This window comes from Hyperoodon ampullatus, assembly GCF_949752795.1.
Source record: "Hyperoodon ampullatus genome assembly, chromosome: 14".
NCBI classification, from domain to species: Eukaryota; Metazoa; Chordata; class Mammalia; order Artiodactyla; family Ziphiidae; genus Hyperoodon; species Hyperoodon ampullatus.
Genome location: NC_136927.1, coordinates 27,741,647 through 27,768,712, shown reverse-complemented (window position 1 = coordinate 27,768,712; position 27,066 = coordinate 27,741,647). Strand labels below are relative to the sequence as shown.

Here is a 27,066-nt window from a genome sequence, read left to right as displayed (position 1 = left end):
GTAATTGATTCTCCTGTATCAAAGGGGCCACCTTGTTACAATTCAGAAAGCTCCAGGAACAGCTGCGAGTTGACCCCTCTTACTTAACAGCCTGATATTTCTAATTTTAGCTTTTGACTCTGACTTTCAACACTGTGCTTCTGAGAAGTTACCAGTGAGGACAGCGGCCTCGCCATGAGACAGCTTCCTGGGAGGGGAGAGCTCTTCCTGACTTTGGTAAGGGATGGGTCAGATTGTACTATGTCTCTGGTGTTATAAAGTAGAAAGACCACTGGACCAGGAGGCAGGGAACTTAATTCAGTCATGAAGGCCAGAAACGTACACATTTAGACTTTGTGTGGGAGTGTTTTGGAAACTGTAGAGTTACATAAATACAAAAGATTATTCTGTGTATTACTCTATGTGTTGTTTTTTTAAAGAGCCTGATGATACACTTCAGAAACATATTATAGGTAGATCTTGGAGATATCGTGGTTGGATGCCAAACCCCTGCAATAAACAGAATACCACAATAAAGCAAGTCACACACATTTTTGCTTTCCCAGGGCATATAAAAGTTATGTTTACACTATACTGTAGTCTGTTAAGTGTGTAATAGCCTTATGTCTAAAATAGTATATATCTTAGTTTAAAAACATTTTATTGCTAAAATATGCTAACCATCATCTGAATCTTCAGCAAGTTGTAGTAATAACATCAAAGATCAGTGATCATAGATACCAACAAATAGAAGAATAATGAAAAAGTTTGAAATAGTGAGAGAATTGCCAAAATATGACATAGACACATGAAGTGAGCAAATGCTCTTTGAAAAGTGGTGCCCATAGACTTGTTTAACACAGGGTGGCCACAAACATTCAATTTGTAAAAAACGCAGTATCTGTGAAGCACGATAAAACGAGGTGTGCCTGTACACACAGGACATATAGATGTGTACTATATCATTTGCAGAGGATATTTTCTCTTTTCTTTATAAGAACTCCATGCTACAAAAGCTTTTCTGCTCCTGAGTAAATGAGTATCTCTTTTCCTCTCTCTGAAAATAAAGGCTCATTGTTTTGTGACCCTTTTCACTTTGACTTCCAGGAAGCTCAGAGCCCAAAAAGAGGTTCAACTCTGTCCATTTTATTGGCCTTTACTGCCTGCATATTTGTGTTTTCATCTTCCTGTTCTCACCACCTCCAGTCCTGTTCTTCACATTTTCTCTGATTCTAATTTTATATTCAGATATTACTGCCACGTATGATTGTAGTGGTTATACTTGTAAAATGGTACGAACAGAATGTACCCTTGTTCAAAACCCACCCCCAAAACTTTATGACTTTATAAAACATAAAAATAAATAATGGTCACTAAGCAAAACCTCTTTTTTCTAAAATGGGTTCTGTTTTCCCAAATGGGAAGCATCCAGTATTACTGGACTGTAATTCTTTCCTCTTGGGTCCATTTCCTCCACTGAATGTGCAGGTACCACATTCCATGTATCTCTGCTTTCCAGTGGCTCATGGTAAATGGTTAGCTACCCAATGTCTAATGGATGGTATTAAGCTCATAGTATTTTGCAGGAACTTAAAAAAAATGTAAAATAAAAAAATAAGGTGAAGAACAGGGGAGATAGTTCTGGCAGCAGGTAGGAAACATAGCTACCTATGCCAAAACGGACTGAATATAAACCAAGGGCCACGTATCATTATCACTCTGGCCAACACAGGCAGGGGAAGGCAAACATTTTTCTGTAAATGGGCAGATGACAAATATTTTAGGTGCTGTGGACCTTAAACTCTCTGTTGCAACTACTCAAAACTCTGCCGTTTTCATGTGAAAATGTTTACAATAAGCTAATGGACTCTGAAATCTGAATTTCCTGTAATTTTCACCTGTCATGAAATATTCTTCTTTTGAGTTTTTCCAACTATTTAAAAGGATCAAAACCAATCTTAGCTCGAGGGTTGTACAAAAACAGTCAAAGGGCCAGGTTTGGCTCTCAGGCTGTGGTTTGCCGACCCTTCACTTAGAGCAGATATTTTACAAACCTCTGGAAGCCCGACTTCAATACAATGACAGGTATATACTCCATTTTTGTTTACTCCTGCTTCTTTACTTGCTTCTGGCTTTCCTGCCACTTCTTTGGTGCCAGTTCTGTCAATTATCCCTGTGTCAGGGATTTCCACCAAGCCTTTTTTTTTCTTAGCCTGCCTTTGCTAGTTCAGGCTCATCCATCCTCCCTCCAAAAATTCTCCCGTCTTTCTCCACCTTCCGGGATGACGCCCCCTTCTTAGTTAGTGACCTCTCTTTTCCTTTCCTGGATTAAAGTGGTTCCTCTCATGCTGTCAGACACTACATCTCCTTCCCCAGATCCTGAGACCTAACATGAGGATGACTCTGCCTACCAGCAGCCCTTCCGAGCAGCAGCCACCCCAAGTTTAAACACCCATGTACACATGTAAGAGAAGGAAAGAGAACAGAAACACAAGTGTTGGCTGGAGGATGGGAAAGGGGAGTATTCAGACAAGACTGATTCCTGCCTTATGGATTCTATTGGTCAACAGAGCCAAGTGCAGCCTCACGGACCAAATCCAGTTCATAGATGAGGATGATGCTGAGGATGCTGATGACGAGGAGGAGGAGGATTTGTCTGCACTGTGTAAAAATAAGCTAATATTTTTAAACGGAGGCAGCTTATATAAAATGTAGATCTATAACATCTCTTGAAAGGCTGGAAGGTCTAGAAACCTTGGTGCACATTCCCTCGGCCCGACTGTCCCTGAAGCCTGGGAAGGAGCTGCCCCCTCCCCAGATTAGGAGCTCTCGTGAGACCATTTCCATCATTCTCTACCTGCTTCTTGAAAAGCAGCCGAATGTCAGTTGCCACTTGTCCACCATTAAAAACAAAACAAAACAAAAAGCGTAAAACTGAGTGTTCCTCTGAAAGCATTAAGCATACTCCTTAGCTTTTGGATATTAACAGTGGTTATCTCCTAATATGAATTTATGCAGATTATCTAATTACCCATACCTCCCCATTTCCAGGCCAAGTTGCGTGACAGAGAATTTCCTATAGTTTTCAAGGCCTCTCACAATATTCCTCAGCTTTTCCAGATTCATCCTCCAATACACACTGTCCTTCCTTCTACAAATCACTCTTCTCTGCAAACCACACTGGCAAGTTGCCTTTGCCAAACACCTTCATGCATCTAAGACTCCGTACAAATTTGCCTGCTGTGCAGAACTACCCTCCCTCCCTCCCTCCCTCCCTTCCTTCCTTCTTTCTTTCCTTCCTCCCTCCCTCCCTTCCTTCCTTCTTTCTTTCCTTCCTCCCTCCCTTCCTCCCTCCCTTCCTTCCTTCCTCCCTCCCTCCCTCCCTCCCTTCCAATTCAACATCACTGGCCCAAGTCAAATGCACAAAACCTTCCCCACCACCCCAGGCAGAACTAAATACACTGCCACCTGTGTCCTAAAGTCATGTTAGCATTGTATAATAATAATTCTTTTAAGTGTGATGACTCCTTCTAGAAGGTAGACTGGCTCAAATAAGGAAGCATGCCATTCATTCTTATTCACCCAATGACTAAAATGCTGAGTAGACAAATGAAGTTTCCCCAAATGCTTCTTAAGAGAATGACTGACTGAATGAATGCTCTGGACAAATGCAAGTAAAGCTGCTTTCACATATTGCCTTTGCAAGGGGTCTCCAGACCACTGAGAGCTATAAATTTCCAAGGTCATCTCAAGTGACCCAGGGGCATCTGGGCACAGTAGAAAAAGCATGAGTTTCATAGTTGGAGAGTCTGGGTTGGGATCTTGGCTCTGTCATCCTTTTAAAGATTTGACTGGAATGAAATACCTAGCTCTGAGCCCTGGTCTCCTTGGGGGTAAAATGGGACAACACCCGGCCCTTTGCACAGGTACGCTGCTGCCGTGAAATGACAAAAGTGCATATGGGTGTTCCTGGCACTTGGAAAGTTCAAAAGGTGCTGGTTTATTTGATATTTTCTTCTTTGGCGTGTCTTTCATGTACCCATGTCAGTTGTTTTCTAATCATCCCAATCCTCAGGTCAAGTCTGCCTCCTCAGTGCCCCATGTGTACCCCACACCGAGGTCTCTGTACGAAACTTCATTCTTTCTGTTCCCTCACACGGCCCATGAACACCCCCTTCTTCAGCAAACAGCCACCTGTTTGATGCTCCAGGCAGCCTCCCCACCTTCTCTAGCACTCACGACCCCACTTGTCTAAGCCCCCAAAAGACCAGCAGTGTTTTGACCGAACATGGTAAAGACCCAGTTAGGAATCACTTCCAGGTATGCTTCTATTTTATTTCCTCCACCTCCTTCCTCCTCCATCATTGTTTTCCTGTCTTTCTCACAGGACTGGGCATAGAGTAGATGTTCAGTAGGCACTTGAGAATTACCTTTGGTAGCCACAGGATGTTAGGGGGGTTCAGAGAGGTTAAGTGACTTGTCTGAGGTTAAACAGCAAAAATAGGTGCTTTCTTAATTAGCAAGAGCCAGTTTTCCCTTCGACACGCCCCTAAACTCTGCTAGACCATGACACGTGACCACTCTAGAGCAACGACTCAAACCAAAATTGATAAACTCCACTCACCACCAGGCATGCATTCAAACCCAATCCAATGCAGGTAAGAACACAGCATGGAAGGGCTTTATGTCAAAAAGAAATGGACCTCAAAGAAAAAGTTCCTAAGATGCTTATGGCCCTGAGGCCGAGGACTGACAGGTGAGTTCCTGGAAGAGGGGAGACTGAAAGTATCATGTGAGTAACCAGGGAGGCAAGACCTTCCACAGGAAAACCTTCCACAGACTGTGGGTAGATGTACTGGGCCACCCATCAGCTGTTCTCCAAGTTATAGTCACCTCATTTGTAACCTCAGCAAAGGACCGATCCAGCTAGGAAAGTCACATCCTGGGAAGAGAAGACACATCCCCAGCCCACTGGGTTCAGTCAACACATGTAAATGAGGTGTTGCACGGAAAGCTTTTACACGAGTGATAAGTACCAAGTAAGCATCAGTTCTCACTGTGGCATTACTATAGTCTGCTATTGCCCAACCCTTCCACCGGATTCTAGCTGTATGTTCTGGTGCAAATTATGTAATGTCTCTGTGCCTCAGATTTATTATCTGCAAAGTAAGAATATGATTAGTAACCACACCTCATGGGGTGGCCTAGAGATTTAAATAAGAGTCATATACAGGTTGACTAAAAGAGTCACAGACACATTTAGCTGAGGGCTGGCTCTGAGCAGATAGTGGGTGCAGTAGTTGTCATAGTAACAACACATTAGCAGCATCTGCTTCCAAGGATCAAACCAGCTCAAATCAGACCTCCCCCAAACCCTTCCTCCCTTCAACTGCTAATTGGTTAAATAAAATAGTTCTCACAGGTGCTACCTGTGATGTGCCTTTTGGTTGTAAGAACCTACCTTCTTCTTCCGGGATGTAAACCAAAAATTCAGACAGAGAGGCTAATGAGCTTGTGGGCGTAGCTTCTGTACACGGAAGACACCGTTTTGAAAACAAAATACGAGAATTTCAAACTCAGTTGAGGGTTTATGGGGATGGAGAAAGGAGTGCCTCTGAAACAGGAATAACCCAAAGAATCCAGGACACTGGGTCACTCCTACCCATCAGCATCGCGCCCGCCCCCCCAAAAAAAGTGGTTATGAAGATGCACAAAGAAAATTCCAGTAGGTCTTGTAAGCGAAGAAGCTGCTGATTATCATTAGAAACTCGAGCCCCCAGTGGTGGAGGCAGCACCAGTGCTCCTCTTGGATCATTAAGCCCTTCTTGACCTGATTCTCCTCTGAAAGCCAGACTGACTGGCTGAATGAGCAAATCTAAGAATATCAACCCTGCACATCATCTCTGCTGAGATCAACAATGCTTCAGGAACTGACCCCTGACCTGTCTGGGGATGAATGGCAACTGGGTTTGAGAATGTATTGACCTTGCTCCAGGCAAACAAATACTCCCTGGGGGCTCTCGGGATGGGGGATGAATAATCAGCCGCCCCCCCAGATTGTGCTCATGCCCTCCCTGCATCTTCAGCCTCGTGTGCTGCAAGCAGGTCCCTGCAGGAGCCGGGTACAGAGCCCAATCCAAATAGCACGAGTCTCCAGGACTCAGAACTGGGTCTTTCTGTCCCAACCCCACGCACGCCCTTTACTCTCTGGGAACGCACTGAACCACCTGAGCTCTACGCATATCCTTTTCCCTTGAGAGACTAAGAGTCTGGACTGGCCTCTCCCAAAGCTAGCTCTGCACTAAAGATGCCTCATGAGATGCTTTATTGTAAAAAGAACCGCGTGGCCAAAGAAGTGGGAGAAATACAGCTTGTTCTCTCTCCCAGTTGGGGGTTCATGGTGCATAGCATAGTAAAGCACCTGAAAAGTCCTGCAAGGGGAAAAAAATAGAAACCTGTCCAACCTTGTTTGAGGCAGACATTCCCAAGATTATTTGATGACTGACTGGCCATCCATCCATCTATCCATCCATCCATCCATCCATCCATCCATCCATTTTGCTGCCTATTTCAATATCTGGTTATTGACAATAATAAGTTATGTCAGTCCCTGTGCAAAGTTCTTCACTGCTTCTCCTAGTTGCCCTCCTCCTATTTCTTCACCTTCATCAGAATCTTTGTGACCATCACCATTATCATCATCACAGTTGCTATGTATTCAATGCTTACTTTGTGCCAGGCCCTGCACTAATTTCATCAGATGCATTATCTCAGGTTATCCTCTCTAAATTCCTATGAAGTAGATTCTGTTAAATGTATTACATTACAGTCAAGAAAACAGAGCCACTCAGAGGAAAAGTAAATTGGCCAAGAAAATGCAGCCAGTAAATGACAGAACCGCATCTTGAATGGGCCAGAAGCCCCAGTGCCTAACAACTATGAGAAACCCTTTTTTGGCCTGTGACAATCACGAACACACTCTGAGAAATGCTGCCCTGGACTGAACTCAAGCTGAGTGGATCCCTTATCTCCTTTGCCCTCAATCCCTCACTCAGTCTCAAGCACCCTAATTGCCATTAAAGGCAAAGCAAGACAAAACCACAGCCAAGAAAGACAGACGGACAAGACTTGACGATCTGGAGAAGTGCTAGCCTCCACCCCCCACCCCACCCTACCCCACTGAGTCATCAGGAAGCAGAAAAATACCTCCCAAGGAAGAGGAGGTCCAAGGCAGTGGAAATGGCTGGCACATGGGAACACCAGCAAAGAGTGACCATGGAAGGAGAAAAAAAAAAAAAAAAAAGAGGAGGAGGTGATCCAGAAGAAAAAGCCCTAAAGAGATGACCCTGTGACCTTTCTTTGTGATGCTGAAGCACCATCTCAGCCTCCAGGGCTCCTTATCTCCTTGGGCTATCTTGTCCTTCGCTCTTTCTTGTCTGAATGCCTCTTCTGGGGGTGAAGAGATGGTTCTTCACTCTCATTTCTGATGCATGGACCACTCTGAGAATTTTGCCCTCGTCCCAGAAAACTGCACATAACTCACAAAATGTTCCAGATCATTGCAGGGACTTGATGGTCCCTCTGAATTCATCTGTGGAACCTTGAGGGCCCTCTGAACCTCCATCAGATTTTGAAGTATGTAGCCAATATATGCTACGCTTTTTCTGAAGGAAAGATATGGAGAGAGTCAGAATCCCTTTAGTCAGTCTCACAGTGACAGCTCGGGTGACCGTTCTCACATGGAATCATGTTGACCGGCACTGTGGATGTATACCTGCCACTCAAAGAGCTCTCGCCACAGCTCAGCAGGGCTGAGTGTTTCAAGAAGGCAAGAAGGTCAAACAACTTGGGAAGATGCTGCGGCATCTACATCGTAAAACCAAGGCAGACACTAAGAAACCCAAACGCACATCCTCAGCCTTCTTGTCCAATAATGAACAATCATCCAACAGGGATTGCTTTCTCTCCGCTGAGGCTTTCAGGCCAGGAAACAGAGAATATCAAACCAACGAGCTGGTGTTAGGCATAGAAGGGCATCCACCAAACCCAGCACTGGGAGAGAATGGAGGTAGGAAATATATGCTTGTGTTTTCAGAGACGATGCAGTCTGGTCTTGCAGCCAAGACAGAGAGCGGAAGGACCCAGGACCAAGCTGTGCGGCTGAGCATCTAAAAGGCTGAGCCAAGGAGCTGACCACTGCAAATGGTTTCTCCGCGATGTCATGACCAGGCAGCTGGTGGCAACAGAGAGCCTCTGACAGGTGGGCTTTTCAACTTCCCAGATTAGCAGCGCCCTTCTGGGACACTCTGGGGACATCAAAACAGGAACCACCCTGAGTGACCTCGTTTCGTTTCTGATTCTACATCTATTTTTAAATATTTTGGGAACAAACCATATATATCTTTTACTATTTGCCAGACACCTTCTAACCCCTTTAAGTATTAACTCATTTAATCTTTTTTTTTTTTTTAAGTATAGTTGATTTACAATGTTGTGTTAGTTTCAGGTGTACAGCTTCAGATTCTTCTCCATTACAGGTTATTATGAGACATTGAATACAGTTCCCTGTGCTATATAATAGATCTATGTTGTTTATTTTATATATAGTAGTGTGTATCTATTAATCCCACACTCCTAATTTATCCCTCTCCCTCCCCTTTTCCCTTTGGTAACCATAAGTTTGTTTTCTATGTCTGTGAGTCTGTTTCTGTTTTGTAAATAAGTTGACCTGTATTATTTCTTTAGATTCCACATATGAGTAATATCATATAATATTTGTCTTTATCTGCCTGACTTACTTCACTTAGTACGTGACTACTCACTTATCACTGGTTGACCCCAAACATCACAGTTTCATGAATCAATAAAGTCCCATATTGCTTAAGCTAGTTTGAGTTGGGTTTCTGTCCCTTGTAACTAAGGGTAGATACACATCCACACATGCATAAAAAAAGTCATAGGAGATACCTTTTGCTTATTTGTATCAGCAAACATTTTATAGCACTTTCTAAGTGCCAAACACCGTTCTAAGCACTTTAAAAACCTTAATTCATTTAATCTTTTAACAAGTGTCTGATATTGGTGCCCGTAATAGCCCCATTCTACAGATGAGGACGTGTAACTCAGAGAGCTCACATCAGTCATGGCTAGTTAGTTGAGTGAGAGGGCCATAGCCAAAGCCATGCCTGTCTGTTTCCAAAAGCTATTTCCTTTCCTCTGCGTGCTTTCTATTACCGACAATGTTGATGTATTTGCTAAGTAAGGCATCCTGGAAATCTACTAAGGAGCCAACACCAGCACTCAGGTACAAACCTTATAACCCTTGCCTTCATGCTGAAACCTCTTGTAAGTGAGCCCTAGGAAAAACTGCATGAACAGTGAGCAAGAATTCCAAAATATCCTTCCAGAGAAATCCCACTGCTACAGAGCCATGACAACACAGATTGCACCACCTCCAAACTATATTCAGACCCAGACACAGAAACAGTGACCTGAAATCAACCTACTGCCGTCCACATCTTCTTTTTAAATAATGTTTGGCAGGGAGAGCTGTTTGCCCCTTCTGCAAATAAAACTTATTGGGCTGGGTGGGTTTTAGGTGCTTATTTTTATGCACACCCACCTATCACAGATCTGAACTCTACAAGTCGGCATTCCATAAAATATTTACTGTGTTCGTTTGCATCTCTCCAAACAATATTGAATAGAGCTCAGTGTGGAAACTCACAGATTCCAGGGTGGTTGTGTATGTTAGGATTACAACCCAGACCTCACTTCCTTGGAGGCTCTGTGGCTGGCCTCAAAGATGAATATTCCTTTTAGGACCAAAATGGAACAAAGGGACAAAAGGGAACTGAAGGATTTAAAATCAGGCTAAAAAAAGAAAAAAGAAAAGGAGCCCTGGCACTGGAGCGGCCTTCCTTAACCGACTGAAACTTACCAACGATGCCCAACTTTTAGTGTGGTTTATCCCCATATGTTCCCACACTCCCACTGGGACCTAACATTTGCAGGCGCTATTTATCATTCTGGTTAGTGGTGTGCTCATCTGCCTACCACATTAAGCAGCCCTCGCTGTTATTTTTATAATTACTGGGAGGCTTTTTCATGTTGCACTCCGCCAGAATCCCAGCTCACCACACACCTGTTATACTCAGAACACATGGAGAGATGGGGGCGCGTCTGGCAGAGAAGGAAAGGGGTGATGCTTCCTGCTCACTATGCAAACCAAAATCAAGAATAAAGAAGCCACTGGGTACCTTTTTTTAAGGCTGTACTCAGGGCCAGTTTGTTATTTAACAAATGCTCTATGCTCATTGAAGAGTTCATGCATTAGAATAAATGCTGTACTGTGTTTTTCTTTTACAAACATGAATTCCTTTTGTCATTGTAGTGACTGACAATGAGTGTCATCCTCCCCATTTGACAGATGAGAGAACTGAAACAAAGAAAGGTAACTTGCCAGTGGGCACACACAAGATGGCAAGTGGCAGATTTGGACCCAATTTAAATCCAGGTGCTCTGAAACTACTCTACTACACTGCATTTTAATCAGCATCACCAACATCAGCATCACCACCAACAGACCTCCACCACCATCTCTCTTGTCACCACTACCACAGCTATCACCAGCACCTCCACCACCACCAACACAACCACCATCATCACCAATAGCAATCAGCACCACGACCCCCAGTACACCACCATTATCATCACCATCACTACCTCCACCACTATCACTACCAGCATCAGCACCAGCATCAGCACCACCACCACTGCACCATCACCATCACTACCTCCACCACTGCTATCACTACCAGCATCAGTACCACTGTCTCTACCACCATTGTCAGTACCAACACTATCACCATTGCCATCAGCATCACTCCCTCCATCACCAGCACCTCCACCACAACTACCAAGAGTAAAAACATTTACTGAGGGCTTCCCTGGTGGTGCAGTGGTTGGGAGTCCACCTGCCGATGCAGGGGACATGGGTTCGTGGCCCGGTCCGGGAAGATCCCACATGCCGAGGAGCGGCTAGGCCCGTGAGCCATCGCCACTGAGCCTGTGCTCCGCAATGGGAGAGGCCACAACAGGGAGAGGCCCGCGTACCGCAAAAAAAAACCCACAAAAACATTTACTGAGCTTTCATCTGCCAGGGGCTGTGCTGGGTGCTATACAAATAATCTCATGCCATACTCATGGCAACCCTATGTTACCGGTCCTGCTACTACCTCTATTTTACAAATGTAGAAACTAAGCTTCAGAGAGGTTAAGAGACATGTCCACCTAGCTGGTCAGAGGTCCATAATCTCCATTATGTTTTTAAGATTCAAAGCCACTTTTGCCTGACACCGACGGGAATGCATTTAACTCCTGAGCTCCCTTGACTGGAGGTGGGGGACAGAGCATTGCCCCCAGGGACATTTCATCCAACTAGCTCTCCACTCCTCACTCGCGATTTCAGAAGTCTGCTGCCAAGATACGAGAGGTCACCCTGCTGATCTGTGTCATTTTGTGTGGTGACTCTGCTACCAAACACTGTGCGAGACCACCTGCTGAGATTCTGAGCTCTGGCCAATTAGAATCCAGGGAGCTTTGGCTGGAACTAGCTTGTAACTCTCTTCGGTGAAGCCCCATATATTCCAGGGTGGTACCTCCTGAGAAATTCCCATCCCCACCCAAGCCCTCGTTTGCCCCTCTCCAGAATATTACATGTGTTCTCCTTTGGCTGAACACCTGCAGTGGGGGGTGGAGGGGTGTCACAAAGAAGGTCAGGTTTATTTTTCAAAACTTTCACTCCTGTCCGTCTCTGGTGTCAATTCCCAGTGACCGTCCTCTTGCGGCTGAATTATTGCAGTGGCCTCCTACCTGAGCCCCTGCTTTCAATCTTGTCCCCCTCCAATCTGTTCTCCATAGAACAGCCAAACTGGTCTTTTTAAAGTTTAAATTCAGTCATATTTGCCCCCTGCTTAGAGACCCTCTGTTTTTTTTTTTTTCCTTTTTATTTCTCTTGGATTAAAATCCAACCTCTATATCAGTGCTTCTAAACCCCTATGGCTTCTGGCCCCTCTCTGCATCTTTTGCCCTCTCTCACTGGCCTCCGGGCTCCCTGGCCTTTTCTCAGCCCCCCTGAGATCACCCAGGCTTGGGACACACACTCTCTGCCTCAGTGTGAATGGTCTCTCCACCCCTACCCCTTTGTCTACCTCCTACTTGATCTCAGCCTCAATGCTCCTTCCCCAGAGAGAATACCCTTCATCTCTGAATCCAGCCGCTACTATTTTCTGCGGACCCTTCTTCTTTTCTTTTGGACCATCTATCACCACTTGCAATACAGATATATATGGTGATCACTTAGGTCTCCAACAAACTTGTGAGCTCCATGAAGGAAAAATGAAGTTGGTTTTCCTTGCCTATGCCTCTTTGGGGACTAACCCAATTTCTGAGGCAGAACAGAGGCTAAGTAAATATTTGTTGAATGAATGAGCGAGTGAATTCATTATTAACCAGTTACTTAAGTGAGAGAATGAGGTCTGATCCACTCATTATGGGTGTCACACGCTTTGCTGTAGATGACTCGATAAGTGTCATAAATAGATCATGAAGTATGAGGAACATTCTACAAATGGTTAAGAACATAGCTTTTCTCTTCTCTGAGAGTATCGGGTAAACTTTCAAAAGTCTGTCTCACGTGTCACCTGATACTTGTCTTATGTAATATAGTAATTGCTGGCTTGAATTAAAGACATCATTATTTTGGAGAGTTGTTCTTTTTCTGATATAAAAAGTGAAGGATCCATCCCTTATATTAACACATCATCTTGGCATGCTATGTGATTAAGGAGGAAATGTGATTTTATTTTTTGGGCAATGTATGTTTTTCACAAAGCCAAGAAGAGCCCTCAGAATAAAGGGATGTTTATTTGGGTGAATCACCAGCTTTGCACAAATCCCAAGTGCTAATTGCATAATGGGTCTTTACAAAATGCCATAATACGGGTTCGGCCTGTTTCTCTGTTTTCCGTTTGAAAAATAGATTGTTTAATAACCCATCAAAGCTATATGTAAACCTAGTAAACAATGGAGCAGATGTTGACTGCTGTCTTGTGCCTTGTAGACATAATTAAAGACAATGAGACACTCACAAATTCATATAATAGAGGACAAACACAAACACAAAAATCAGTACAATATGAATGTAAGCTGCATTTGTGGGACACCTGCTTCCTTAGTCCAAAATGCTGTATCATATTTCCTGTGATGAGAAACGTTTGTAACATTCTTCATTTACTTATGTAAATATGTACATTCTGTTCTCCACTTTTCAAGAAGATGAGACTGGAAAAGGTAGTCTTTTCAATGGAATATTTGTTTCAATTTCATTACTGCTGACTAAGACCCTGGACAGTTTCAAAAACGTTTTTAATTTTCTCATAAGCCTAAATGTGAATGAGAACCAGTTAGTCAAAACTTTCACATTTCTAAAAGAAATTAAAGCCCTGGTTTTGGTGGGCGTTGGTTGGGGCTTTATTCATCTGTCTTTGCATTCAATCCTTCATGCATCATTTAGGAATGCTACTAAATTGACATGTTTATTTCCTAAAAGCCTTACATCTCTTTTTTTAAAAGTCAGGCGCATTTCCCTAAAATCAAACTTTTATCTTATATAAAAAGAAGCCGCTGGGATAGCATATTTAAAGTATCATCCTAATTTTCTAAATATTCTGTTTTCCCCTCAAACTCCTACTCAGACCTCTGTTAGTTGTCATCAGTCAGTTCTATAGGGGAAGAAATAAAACCACACACAAAGTGAAATGAATGGTACAATTAAGAGAACACAAGTGCAATACCCCCTTTCCCCTCTTCCCACCCCCCCCACCAACCCCAGGGCTTTTCCCTGCAGATATCTTGAAAAAGGAATTGAGGGTTGTAAATACACCATGTGATTATATACTCTTTTTCCTTTCAATTAGGAACAACAAAAAAGAGAGAGAGGTTAAAATCCACTTTCTATGGCTCACTAGACAGGAGAAAGTTTCCTAGATCCAGAATTCTCAATTTGGAAAATAAATATCCTCCCTCGTGTTCAAAACGAAGCCAAATTCTTTTTCTGTGAATAATTTTAAAAAATTTAAAGCCTCAAAAACCCCATTGTTTACAGAACACACGAAGTCCTATTGACTTGTAGTGAACAGTGATTCTGCCTTCAGAAGCCCCGCCATCTCCCTTGCCTGTTGTTTTGGATGCTATGGAAGGAAGCGGGGATTCTCATGCGGTCTACATGTCTTTATGCTAATAAAACGGTGTCAGTCCCTTTTCACAGACAACACCATAAAGCATGAACACCAAATGGGAAACAAATAGGGCCGTGACGCTACTGTGAAACAAACCCATCAACCCTGAAACACCTAAGATAGATGGCACCCCCTCCTTCATTCATTCTTTACAGAAAAGCAATGGAAATGTCCCGAGGTGAATCTGATAAGCCCACAACACACACACACACACACACACACACACACACACACACACACAAGCTCAGGAAGGTTGTAAAGCACTAAATTCTTTTGACTGATGAAGCAGGCTGCATTGCATTGAGGAAAACAGCCTGGCAAGCCCAGACCCCACTCGCAGAAATTCCTTTATTAACAGGACCAGGCCCTGCATGTGAACAAAAGCAGTGGTGCGGGGTGTATAAATCATTAATACGGTGCTGGGCAATGACTGCATTTCCTGTGTTGGTTGGAGAGCTCCTCTGTACAACGGGGATTTGGGGACTGGAACCGGCAGTGGAGAAACACACTCCATTCTTCTCTGAGCGCTTCCCGTCAGCTCTCTCCCTCCCTGGCTCCCCCTCCCCGAGTCTGACAGCCTCGCTGTGTGTTGTCATTTATTCAACAATAATCATAAAGACCTAAAATCGCAGAAAGCTTCAAAGTGGAGAGATCTCCGGACTCTTTCCCTTTTTGACAAGTTTTGCCTTTAAAAGGAAAGAGAACCGAGGGCGCGGTTAAATGCAGAGAGATGGCCTAGCAGAGGCCAGGGTGGCTCAGGCAGGACCAGCAGCCTGCACGGCCGGGGAGACGCCAAGCGGGCAGCACAGAACCGTGCTCAGGAGGCTGGCGCCGGAGGGAGACAGTCTGGTTTTAAATATGGGCTCTTCCACCTAGGCCTCCCATCTTTTGTGTGTGTGTGTGTGGTACGCGGGCCTCTCACTGTTGTGGCCTCTCCCGTTGCGGAGCACAGGCTCCGGACGCGCAGGCTCAGCGGCCATGGCTCACGGGCCCAGCCGCTCCGCGGCATGTGGGATCTTCCCGGACCGGGGCACGAACCCGTGTCCCCTGCATCGGCAGGCGGACTCCCAACCACTGAGCCACCAGGGAAGCCCTAGGCCTCCCATCTTAAATTTAAAACAAAAAAACAAAAAAAAAACCCCAAAACGATTCCTGATTCCTGTCAACCCTCCTGGAGGCCTTTTGTCGGGGGCTAAATGAGGTAATCCATGTAAAAGGGTTTGATCGTGTGCCTGTCACCCCGTAGTCCATAAAAGTTATTATTTCACTATTTCTTTTTTTCTTTATCATCCTCCTCCTCCTCAGTGAAGCCTGCTGGATTCTCTGTTTATCTACATGATCTTAGAAGCGGCATCTCTTCCTGCTTATAGAGGAGTCTCACTTTTTGAATGGAACCAAAAGGAGACTAAAAAAAAAAAAAAAGGAAAAAAAAGAGTTCTCAAGAATCCTGAGTCACATGTTCTAAACGGAGACCCCCAGTGGAAGGTTGTGCCATTGCACCCTGAAGAAAAGGATTTCTCCACTTAACTGTTCAGTGCAAACACTTGGTGGGGGGGAGAGAAAGAAGGAAGGAAGCAAAAAAATGCATAGCTTTATACAGATTATTTGGATGAGAGAACCTGTCAGAGAGTTTAAGTAGAGACAATCGATAGACCCAAAGCCAAGCCATTTGCAAGAGGTGCTTTTGCATTTCCAGAAATTCCAGGAGCGGCTCAGATGAGAGTGATGTGAAGCTCGGAGTCCGATGCTTCGTTCTTCTGCTTCAGAATAAAGAGGACACAATGACACAAGCACCCTCTCACAGGACAGATCCAGGGTCTAAAAATGCACATGTCAGCTGGACAATCCATCCTGAAACTGGGGCATCCACCCAGGTGTCAGCCGAGGACCCAGACACCACCAAGCCCCGGAAGGACTCCTCTGGACTCTCCCGGGTGACAATCTTCACTTTAGCTGGCACCCTCCCTAGGAAAGCTTATGGGAATGAACTTCAATGCGTGTGCTCAAGTCCCTTGCATCACAGAACAATGACATTCTGAATAGAAATAAATGAAGCCCCTGCAGTGTGATTCTGTCAGCTTTTGAAAGTAAATAACTTTGCTACTGACAAGAGCAAGACAATTTCTATTTTCCCTCCTCCTGTCACAGAGCATTAATTGAGCTGTGCGGCCACATTACAAGCCAACACCACCAGCAGGACTTAAACGGGGCAGGAGGAGGGAGAAGAGACCCAGGACAGGTAGGAGGGACCGTGGGACCTGAGAGAGACACCGAACTCCACCCCCGCCACCATATGAGGCCTCGTGTGTGTCCTTGGCAAGGCATGGGGGCATATATCACGTTGATTTGGGAGAAATGGAAAATAAAAAAATATGTTCCATAAACAGACACATCTTTAACACAGATATGCATTCATTCTTTCATTCACTCTTTCACTTCTTTTTTTTTTTTTTTTTTTTTTTTTCGGTACGTGGGCCTCTCACTGTTGTGGCCTCTCCCGTTGCGGGGCACAGGCTCCGGACGCGCAGGCTCAGCGGCCATGGCTCACAGGCCCAGCCACTCCATGGCATGTGGGATCTTCCCGGACCGGGGCACGAGCCCGCGTCCCCTGCATCGGCAGGCGGACTCTCAACCAGTGCGCCACCAGGGAAGCCCCACTCTTTCACTTCTTTAATAAACATCTATTGGCTGCTCACTCTGTCCACGGTACTGTGCTAAAAGATCATACTTAACCTTACAAAGAACAGTATGAAATAGTTATTCTTATCCCAATTTTTCAGAGGAAGCAACTAAAGCTGCTCAATCCAGTTGAATCAACTAATTGAGTCATGGAGTTGGGATAAGCCTTCAGCTTACCACTTCTGTCCTACATACAAGCTCCAGAGACACCAGTATTTTTTAAACTAGGCTTTGCAAAGACCTGACACCAACGGGTTCTAAAATGATGTCGGTTTCTCATCTGAATTTTGGAGGATCCTTGAGATGGACATTTGGGTACTGCAACATGTCGACCTCAGCATTCCTTCTCTTTTTTGGAGCCGATGTTACCCACTCTTGAGGAAGACTCATGGCGCGGGGGGGATATCTCTCAGCTCTCACCCTTGCATTAAGAGCAGAGCTTGCCCCATGCCTGGAGAAAGCAGAACCATCCAGGGAAGGGTGGTGATACTCGCCGTTGTTTTTGATAAGGGGAATCTAGTCCTCCAGGTGAATCCTGGGCAAACATCAAACGCCAAAAAGAAAAGGCTCATTGAGACTAAACCTTTTGTGCATTTACTCATCAGTACCAGGAAAGCTGAGGCTCTTAAATCCTACAGCTGCCTGTACTTTGTTCCATAGCTGCAAAAGGTGATAAAAAAAAAAGTCATTACATCCCCAGGAACATACACTCACCTTCTGAATGCTTTGTTTTTGTTGTTTGTTTTGTTTTGTTTTGCTCTGGCTCCAAAATTCCTAATTTTGACTCTTTGTGTGTTTAAACACAACATAAAGAACAGGATGAAAAGAGGAGGAGGCTGCCCCTCACCTGGAGCCTGGTCGAGTGTCAGAGACCACACACTACCACCGCGCCCGGCCTCATCAACTCAAACCCCCCACGCGCTGTAGACGTTAAATATACGTCTATTTCCCTCTACTGTGTACTCTGAATGCTGCCCTGGCAGAGGCGAGAAGAGGTGACACAAAGATGACTAGAATCTTGCTTTTTGCAGATTGGGTTGGGGAGAAATGAGCGATTCCAGGCCAGGCTTGGAAGGGGATTCCTAGGAAACCCAATGGACCCAGGCAGAGTTAACCAAAGCGTGGTGCTACATTGACGGTTCACAAGATGGCACGTGGATGAACAATTGAATGGACCCTCTGTGAGGACAGGGGCCTTTGCTTTGTTTCTTGAAACAATGTAGAAGATCAGCTGGTACCTAATAGGAATTCAATAGACTGAATGAATGAACACGTGAATGAATAAATATTTCAATGTACTAATATTTCAATGTATATTGGGAAAAATAATAGCACAGCTGTGATTTCATGGGATGTATTGATCCATTTATTTATGCGTTTATTATTTTTTTTGGACAATCTACTTTGAAGTTCAACATGTAAGTGAGTTTTTAAAATCTTTAAGTGGATATCAACTGTGTTGATGAGTGGATTGGCAAGAATTAGGAAGGGGATGCTTGGATGACTGACGTTTTAGAAACACTGGACCACATTCATTGTTTTTGATGAAATAAGCCCACTCACTGTGTAAGCACCTTGATGGGGTTTTGACAGAAAATACCAGCAGGACTCTTGGTGCTCCACAATTAATGTCTTTCTTACGGCTTCCATCAAAACCCTCTCTCCACCTCCAAGCCCCAAACCTGTTTCCAAATGTCCCATGGGACAACTCAAGAGGGGTTTTGTCTCCTTCATTCACTGGACATTGATTTCTGTCCTTTCTCCTCTTTTCAACATGGCCCCAGAGGGTCACAGAAGCCACATTCTATCCATAGAGACCATCACACTGGCAGGTGACCCAATTCCACCGCTTACTGTCTCCCTAGGTCTTTTACACCCTTTTTGCAGACAAGGTGGGTGCACCTGCTCTTCTCATTCCTGAAACACCTTTCTCAATGCTTCACACGCACCAAGCTCTCTTATCCTCAGGTCAGGAAAATCATCACCTTCTTCACGGGACCCACACTGACGCACCCATCAGATAAAGCCCAATAACCCACAACGGCCACAGATCCTCACCCATCACCCTGCTTATTTCCTGCACAGCACTCTCCACAATCTGAGAATAGCTCTTGATTCACTTACTTTTGCATCGTCTATTCTTTTACTAGAATGTCAGCTCCATGGCGGCAGGGACCTTTCCTACTTGTTTTGCTGAAATATCCTCAATGCCTGGAAACAGTATTTTGCGTGGCCAAATGAAAAAAATGAATGAATGATTGGATGTGTAATTGTATACCCCTATAAAAAGCAGTGACAATCACTGTCTCCTCCTGCTTAAAAGGTTCAAACGTCCTCATTCATTCATCCATTATGCTTTTTTTTTTTTTTTTTTTTTGCAGTACGCAGGCCTCTCACTGTTGTAGCCTCTCCCGTTGTGGAGCACAGGCTCCAGACGCGCAGGCTCAGCGGCCATGGCTCACGGGCCCAACCGCTCCGCGGCATGTGGGATCTTCCCAGACTGGGGCACGAACCCATGTCCCCTGCATCGGCAGGCGGACTCTCAACCACTGCGCCACCAGGGAAGCCCTATGCATTTTTAAAAATTGAACAACTACTATGTCTTAGACTTTCTTCTAGGCAGTGTGGGTAGAGTAAAACAGAATGAAGGTGTCTCTGCTATCATGTTGCCTACGGTCTAGAGGCAACCAGAACAAGCACAGCAAAAGTGCTCTCTACACCCTCTGGTGCTTAATAAATATATATATAAAAAAAGGAAATTAACAACAGAGCAATCATAAGTGGGGTCCCAGGCAATAATAGGAAGTAGTCATCTTTTGCTCTTTTTCAGCCGAAATCAATCAATCAGGGCCACGATATGAAGATCAGAAACAGCCGTGAAACTCCTTCTCCCCAGACCCTTTCAGGAGCCAGAAAGTTCCAACCCCCTAACCCTATGCAGGCTCAGGAATGGAATTGGGCAGGGGGGTCCTTCAGAAAACCCCTTCTCCAAGAGTTTCTCCCAGCAGGGCCCGCCTGCAGGGTCTCTGCTTACTTCCCCAGCTGGCTTGCACTCAGCGTGGCTGAAGGGCCAGGGCCAGGGCCCTCCTGAGCTCTTGTGCCTGAGAGCTGACCCCATCTGACACAGCCCCTCTGCACGGGGCCAGGCAGGGCAAGCCACATCAGGCAGGCAGCCACAGACGAGCTCTCAGCCCAGCAAAGCTCTCTCGGGCAGCGCCCGGAAGGAGGAAACTTTATTGATGAATGGAACTTTCTTTGCCTTTCTTCATTGAATTAAACAGCACACTGGGACACCTCTCCTTGTCCATTAAAAAGGTCTCTACATATGGGGCAATTACGCCCACACTTTGTCAGCTCTGCCTCATTCACCGGTCGACATCTCCTGAGCATCATACAGCCCCCTTAGGCACAGACGAACCAACCTGATTTTGTTTACAATGCTGTAATTCCTCTTCCAGAAGACTATTATTTGCCTGACAAACTACACTGTTTTTATCCAGCCAATATGAATAAACAAGCATTATGTTTTCTCTTGGGGGCAGAGAGCCTGGTTAAATGAATCAGAAAACCCTAAAAAAGATTGTCTACCCTCAGTCCATCAGCTACTGGACAATTACTCAAGGGCCAGCTGTAAGGAAAACAGATGGCATGAGCACTAATAACATGGGCTTTCTCTACTCGGGCAAAGGCAAAAGCGGCCGGTTGTATGTTCTGACACAGAAACCGCCGTGAAATGGCAGACAGAGCTGCCGAATGGCGCAGGACTCGGGTCTACGGACTAACAGATGTTTACAGTTTTCATGAGTGAATGTTGGATGAAACAGACTTAAGGCAGAGGCAGCCCCAGGAACCCTACAGTGAATCCCCCATCACAGATTCCTAAAATGGAAGAAACAGAGGGTGAACCCTAGCCCACCTGAGATATGGGCCTTATCTGGCTGATCAGAGCCCCAAAATTCATGTCTTTCCCCCTTAACTGGAAAAATCGGAGAAACCAGGAAGATTGGTTAATTAACCAATTAATGACATAAGATCTCTCTAGAAAGAGGCAGAGGGTCCTAGGTTCTAACAGAGTCACCCAGGCCTGGGAATTTGCTCATTCCGGCCACTTAAATTCCTTAAACAATTCAGACATGAGGATAATCTATCCTAATTCTTTTCTGCATTATTGACACTATTGACTCCCCCCAATCCACAGCACGATCTAATAAATCAACACGGGATTAAGCCGAGAAGAAAGAAGGTGATAAAATGCCATTTGGTCCCCTATAAATCATCAGATTGAGCAGCACTAGGTAAGTAACTAGAATGAGAACTGAACTTTTCTACGCAGCCATAATTGTTACAGCCTCCCTAGCGTCTCCCAAATTTATAACCGCGGCAGGTGCATGGTGGGGTGGTGCCCCCTCCTACAGCCGCGGTGTGAGAGCCCATCTTCCTGGCGATTCTCAGCTGAGATCCACTTTCTAATTAAAGAAAGAAAGGGTTGATATGCAGGTTTCAGTTCAATTGCTTTCGATCTGAAGATGTCCGTAGTGAGCAATGGCTTCATTTACCAGAAATTACCCTTTGTACAAACCACTTCACTATTTAAAACAAACCACATGGATCATCATTTAGTGGGAAAAATGACCACTCTTTGGATATTGACAGTGGCAGGGCCCACTTTAGAGGCTCCCTTTCCCCCCTGCTTTTAATGTGGATTTTAAGCATTTGACTTGTTTTTAAATGTAGGCTGATAAAAAGGTTCTGAGTGAACAGGATTTGACAGATGAGAAGCTTTCTTAGAACGGGACTGGGAGACGTGGATGCGGGTTTAGGAACAGGGAAAATGAAGTTAATATGCTACTTACCCTCTTTCGGGGAGTTAGAACTCAGTGTGAAACAGCTTGGGGGCAATCTGGCAGGCAGTGTGCATCAGGAAACAAACCTCGTCTGTTGTGTCCGTAGCCTCACCATACCTTACCGTGTGATGCTCTTCGGTATATTCCCTGGGACTTAGGATGGACATCAAGCATCTCTAGATTTTTTTGTTATGAGTGTGTGTAGTTGTTTTCTATTTCTCTGTGAAAAACGAAACCTATACTCTTTTGACCCAGCTTGTAGTTAACCCCCAAATTTGGAATTTGTATTTAGAATTTTCCCTCCAAGCAAGACTGTGGAAATGCGTACCCACTTTGGAACTCTGGGCAGATTCCATATTGGGGAATGTGTGAATTTGAAGTTCACCTGGGAGAAGAAGATTCACCACCCAAGAAGACGCCAAACAAAGCCACTGCAGTATGTCAAGAACAGCGGCTGAAGCAGAAACTTTCCCTGGACAGCAAGATCGAAGCCAGCCGCTACAACGCCTTCCTGTCCCTTCCATCTTAACAATGGTCTACAACCATAGGATACATGCTCTATCCTAGAGGGATACAGATGTGGGTATATATTCATGTGATGACATCACTGGCCTCAAGATATAGATGCCAGATGGACTATTCGACATGATCCCATCTTACAGCTCCGAACTGTAGTAACATCTCTGACGTTAAAAGAGAGGAGAAAGAGGAAAATAAAGAAAGAAATTGTAACTGTAGGGAAATACCGATCTAAAGCAGAGTCATTGGGAAATAGGGATCAATGAAATGGAATAAGTCAAATAATTGAAAGACCAAAGTCTCCTCTTCTTTGGCCTGAATAAATAAGTTCCTTGTGGCAAAAGGGTTATGTCGTTTTCACTTGGTCATTCAGGGTAGATTTGATGCTGTGGTATCCCAATTGATTTTTGCTTTTATGAGTTGTCTTAGGAACAAATCTGGGAGGGTTTAGGAAGAGAGGTGAGAGTCAAGGCTGAGGCAAAGAAAGCAATCGGAAACTTCGTTCCAGGAAAATATGTTTTAAGGGAGACTCAGTGGCCCCTAATCAGAGTTTGTGCATTTAGAAAACAGAATGATAAAGCCTCCAAAATAAGAGAATTGTGTTTTCATTATTTTCTTATGTAATTAGTGATCTGAATGACAAAGACTCCTGAAATATGCTTATTTCTAAATAATAATGAAAGAAAATGTTTCCAGTGAAGGTGTCCTTTATCAGAGATATTGCCTGATCCAGCCGTCTGATCAACTTTGAAAGTATAGATTAGCCCTCCTATCATCAAAATTAAATAGAGATACAGTAATAGCTACAGATTAATAGCAGAGAGAAAACATAGTGGCGATGTACTGATAGAAGACATATAGATTGTAGCAGTAAGTGGTTTGTGGAGATTGAAGTGAACTGTTTCACACCCTTCATCAGCCAATTGTCTGGACTGCTAAATAAAAGCAATGACACGAGACTTCTACACAAACTGTCATGCCAGCAGTGGCTAGGAGAGATGACCTGAAAGTACAACTCTCCCACCCTGACAGCGAGGTTTCAGCAAGGTGGGATGTATGGCTGGAAATCCTGATTCTCAACCAGACAGGCAAAAATAAATGTCTGCCTGTACTATACTTCAGGCATTTAGTGAAACTCAGAAAAAATGCACACGCGCGTGTGCACACGCGTGCGCGCACACACACACCGCATTCTGACGCTGTATGTCAGCATCACCTTATCAACACTTTCGTTGAAAGCATTACAAGCCCCTTTAAGGGAGGGGGTGCATTCCACAGTACATTTCAAAACTCACCTCCATCTACCGCCATATGGAACCACAATGCTGATTCAGTCACTTCTAAATACTTGTGATGGCTGCCAACATTCCCTTTGAGCCTCCCCTTTCCAGAGCAGGAGTGCCCCCCCACACACACACACAAACACACGCACTGGAAGACACTGCCTGGCTGATGTTGAAAACCCCTGTATTCATCCTGAATACTGTCCTTTCCATGGCAAGAATAACCTCACAGTCAAAGTCACAGTCTTCCTTCCTAAGTTGTGCCCACCCCCAAAGCAAACCAATTTAACAAGCTAGAAGGAAGAAACATGAATTTATTAAAAAAGAAGAATCATGCACAAAGAAACTGTGAGAACATTGAATACTTATGGCATTTTACTTGCTAGGTAATGCTTCTCCAATTGGTTAATAAATAACGTGAAAGAAGTGAATACGGTAGGCAAAAGATCAACTCATATTAATAATTTGATTAAATTCAACTGAGGCTTAGCATCTGTAAAAAAGCTTATTAGGATACTCTTCTGGTGGGTAACTGGTATAAAACACACACTACACATGCAAACACACACACACACACACACAGGCACTCAGAGCAAAGGCACAGAAATGGTAGAAGCAGATGAATCATATCATACGTTACCAATAGCCTCTTGGGAAATGTTTCCTGGCACAAGTTACTTAATGACAAATGGGATAAAACAATATTTAAAAGGATAAACCAGTTTGTTCCTAAGATATTAAAACGACGAGAAAAAATAAAAGGTTGTTCTCAAAAAGACTTGAGATAGAAAATACGCCTAAGAAATATTTTCTGGAGGCAAACGACTTGATAACAAATTACCCAAAATGTTCAAAGCAGAATCTGGACATTTTGTGAATACGTAGTCTTATAACACAGGTTGAAATTGAGGGTCTTTGGAGAAGGAGGCCCCTTGGAACACTTATAAAGGAAGTTTAGTCAAGTACAACCACACACACTTAACACAGGGTACTCTTGAAGGGAATCAATTGAAAAACAGATAAAAAGATACAGTCAAGTTAACTCTTCACAGAGCAGGACAGTGATCCTGGGAAGCGAGGATTCCCATCTGCATGTCAAAATCCTTCTAACTCTGTCAGTTCACATCCACAACCCCTGCCCAGTGAGCTGGGCTTGTCACTCCACAAGGCAAGGTTTAGCTGTTTCCCAAGCCCTGGAACCAACTTAGGCTGTAGCCCTACTAGTAAAGAAAGAAAAAGAGACAGAAGGTCCGAGGGAGACACCCAGAGAAAGAGAGAAACACAATGCAAGATTCTGAAATATACACAGAATGGAAAATAAAACGCAGAATCCCTCAACAAGACCATTAAGGGAGCATAGAGGAGGGAAAAAAAAAAAAAGAACCTTTATACATGCCAACAAAGACACATCCTAAACCCCTCGCCTTCATCACAGCATTTCCAGTGAGTTTACAGGCAGATTCTGGGGCTGACACCCTCCAGAAACCCAAAGGCTCAGATCCCAAGCTGACGGAATATAGCACAACCCAGACAAACTTAAGAAAACAAAAATACTCAGCACATACACACACGCATATATGTTTTTGCACTCCTCATTAAAGCAGCTGAATTAAAACGCCAGGCACCCAAATGCCTCCACAAAGATCCAAACTCTTAGCATCAAAGAGGTCTTAGACTGGGATCGTCACCGGACGCACTGACACGGGAAAGATTCGAGTAAGGAAAATGCAGTTTGCAATTTTAAACTCCCCGTACCCAGGCTCAGAATCAGGCGTTCAAAGTATCCAGAGAGCTGCAAAAACAGCTGGGCGCAGAGTGCCCGGGCTCCACGGAGGACTAGGGTCTCCGATCCACCCCTCCCGTCCAAACGCAGGATCCCCCTCCCCAAACCCATCCAAGGTACCAAAGCGCATCCCAGCGACGCGGGTACCCAGTCCGCCGAGACCCAGGAAGGAGCCACCGAGGGAAGACGCGCGCCTTACCTGCTGTAAGTACATAAAAGTCAAGGCACACGAGAGCTGGGGACACATGCCCACGTTGGGGAGCGCCACGCAGGTGGCCCCCGTCAGAGGATGCTGCATCGTGTCTCTCTGGCGCCCGCCGAGCACGAGTGGGGACGCTCGCATGCAATCACGCCGCTCTTTGCCTGGTCGCTACAATTTTTTTTTTTTTTAATTTTGCTGATTATCTAAGTCAAAACCCAACCCGGTGGCTGTCTCCCTTCTCTCTCTCCCTTCTCTCTCTCTCTCTCTCTCTCTCTCTCTCTCTCTCTCTCTCTCTCTTCTCTCTCTCTCTCTCTCTCTCTCTCTCTCTCTCTCTCTCTCTCTCTCTCCCTCCCTCCCCCTCGCCGCACCCCGCGCGTCCGTCCCTCCTCCCTCGCTTTCCTTCCCTTTGGGTGTGCTAGATCCCGGCGCTCATCTGCCTCCAGCTAAGACACTTGAGAGGGCCGGGAAACTATTTTGTTCCCTTCGTGGCTGTATCGTTTTTTCTGGTTTGTTGGTCCTGCTTTCTGATGCCTCTCAAAGTGGAGGGTGTCCCCTGCCCCCCGCCCCCGTGAAGATGACAAAACAAGCCAAGGCAACTTCTATGAAAGGTACAGGGGGGCCGATGCCCTCCTGTAGATGCTGAGCAGTGGGGGCGGAGGGGGGTGGGAGGATAAAGCTAAAGGCCAGAGAGAGATTTAGGGGAAGGGGAGAAAGGAGAGAGAGATTTAGACTCACACTGAGACTCACTCCGCTGGTGCTACTGCTGTTGCTGCCTCATTTGTCAAATGGGTCCAGGGGCAGGGTTTTTTTTTTGTTTTTTTTTTTTTTTTTTTTTTTTTCTTTCTCCCCTTTGCTTTTTTTTTTTTTCAAACGACTCACCAAAATTCAATTTGTGTCTGCTAAAAATCTCCGCGGGGCGGGTGAGGAAGCCGGAGAGCGCCTCACATCGCCAGCACCCAGGCGAGCTGGACAATTCATGCGATTGCCCAGCTGGGACCCAGAGTCTTAGATTCGGGTGGCAGCGGTGTGTTTGCCCGACTCGGTTGGCAAATAAACACGGAAGTGGGATTCCCCCTCGTAGGAGTGCTGAGACGACGCTAGGGGCTGGGGGCAGGGGGAGCTGGGGCTGCCCGCGCCTGAGGCGGGGCGGAGAGGCGGCGACGCACCCCCAGGCGTTCGGGGCGCAGCTTTCGCTCAGCACCTCGCCCTGGCTGGGCAGGCGGCGGGGAGCGCACCACCCGGCCCCGAGCCTGAACGGGAGAAACCGCCCTGGCTGGGGCTGGCGTGGAAATCAAGCCTATTGGGCTAACACGCCAGCCCTGCGCGAGTTCAAGGGGGCTTCTCCCTGCCTAGAATCCCCGATCTTCTCACATGATAAACGCACGGGGTGGGGAAATCTGGGTCTGAAAAGAGATGACTCCGTGGGCTGCAGCGGGCAAATGACAAGGGTTTATTTATTTAATTTTTTTCCTGCCTG

The 27,066-nt window shown here is 45.2% G+C and overlaps 1 protein-coding gene across 12 annotated transcripts in view; it reads right to left on the bottom strand.

The window, feature by feature from the left end:
* RBFOX1 (RNA binding fox-1 homolog 1) overlaps positions 1-27,066 on the bottom strand; it is a gene marked incomplete at both ends in the record, with an annotated part of 621,309 nt that overhangs the window by 353,894 nt on the left and 240,349 nt on the right. For 6 of the 12 annotated variants that reach the window (XM_079718527.1, XM_079718532.1, XM_079718533.1 and 3 more), the window contains one exon: positions 25,587-25,881. The exons of the other annotated variants lie outside the window; for them this stretch is intronic. In XM_079718527.1, the coding sequence (XP_079574653.1) occupies positions 25,587-25,730 (144 nt within the window). Of the gene's footprint in view, positions 1-25,586; positions 25,882-27,066 lie in introns of those variants that run through there. 12 annotated transcript variants of the gene reach the window in all.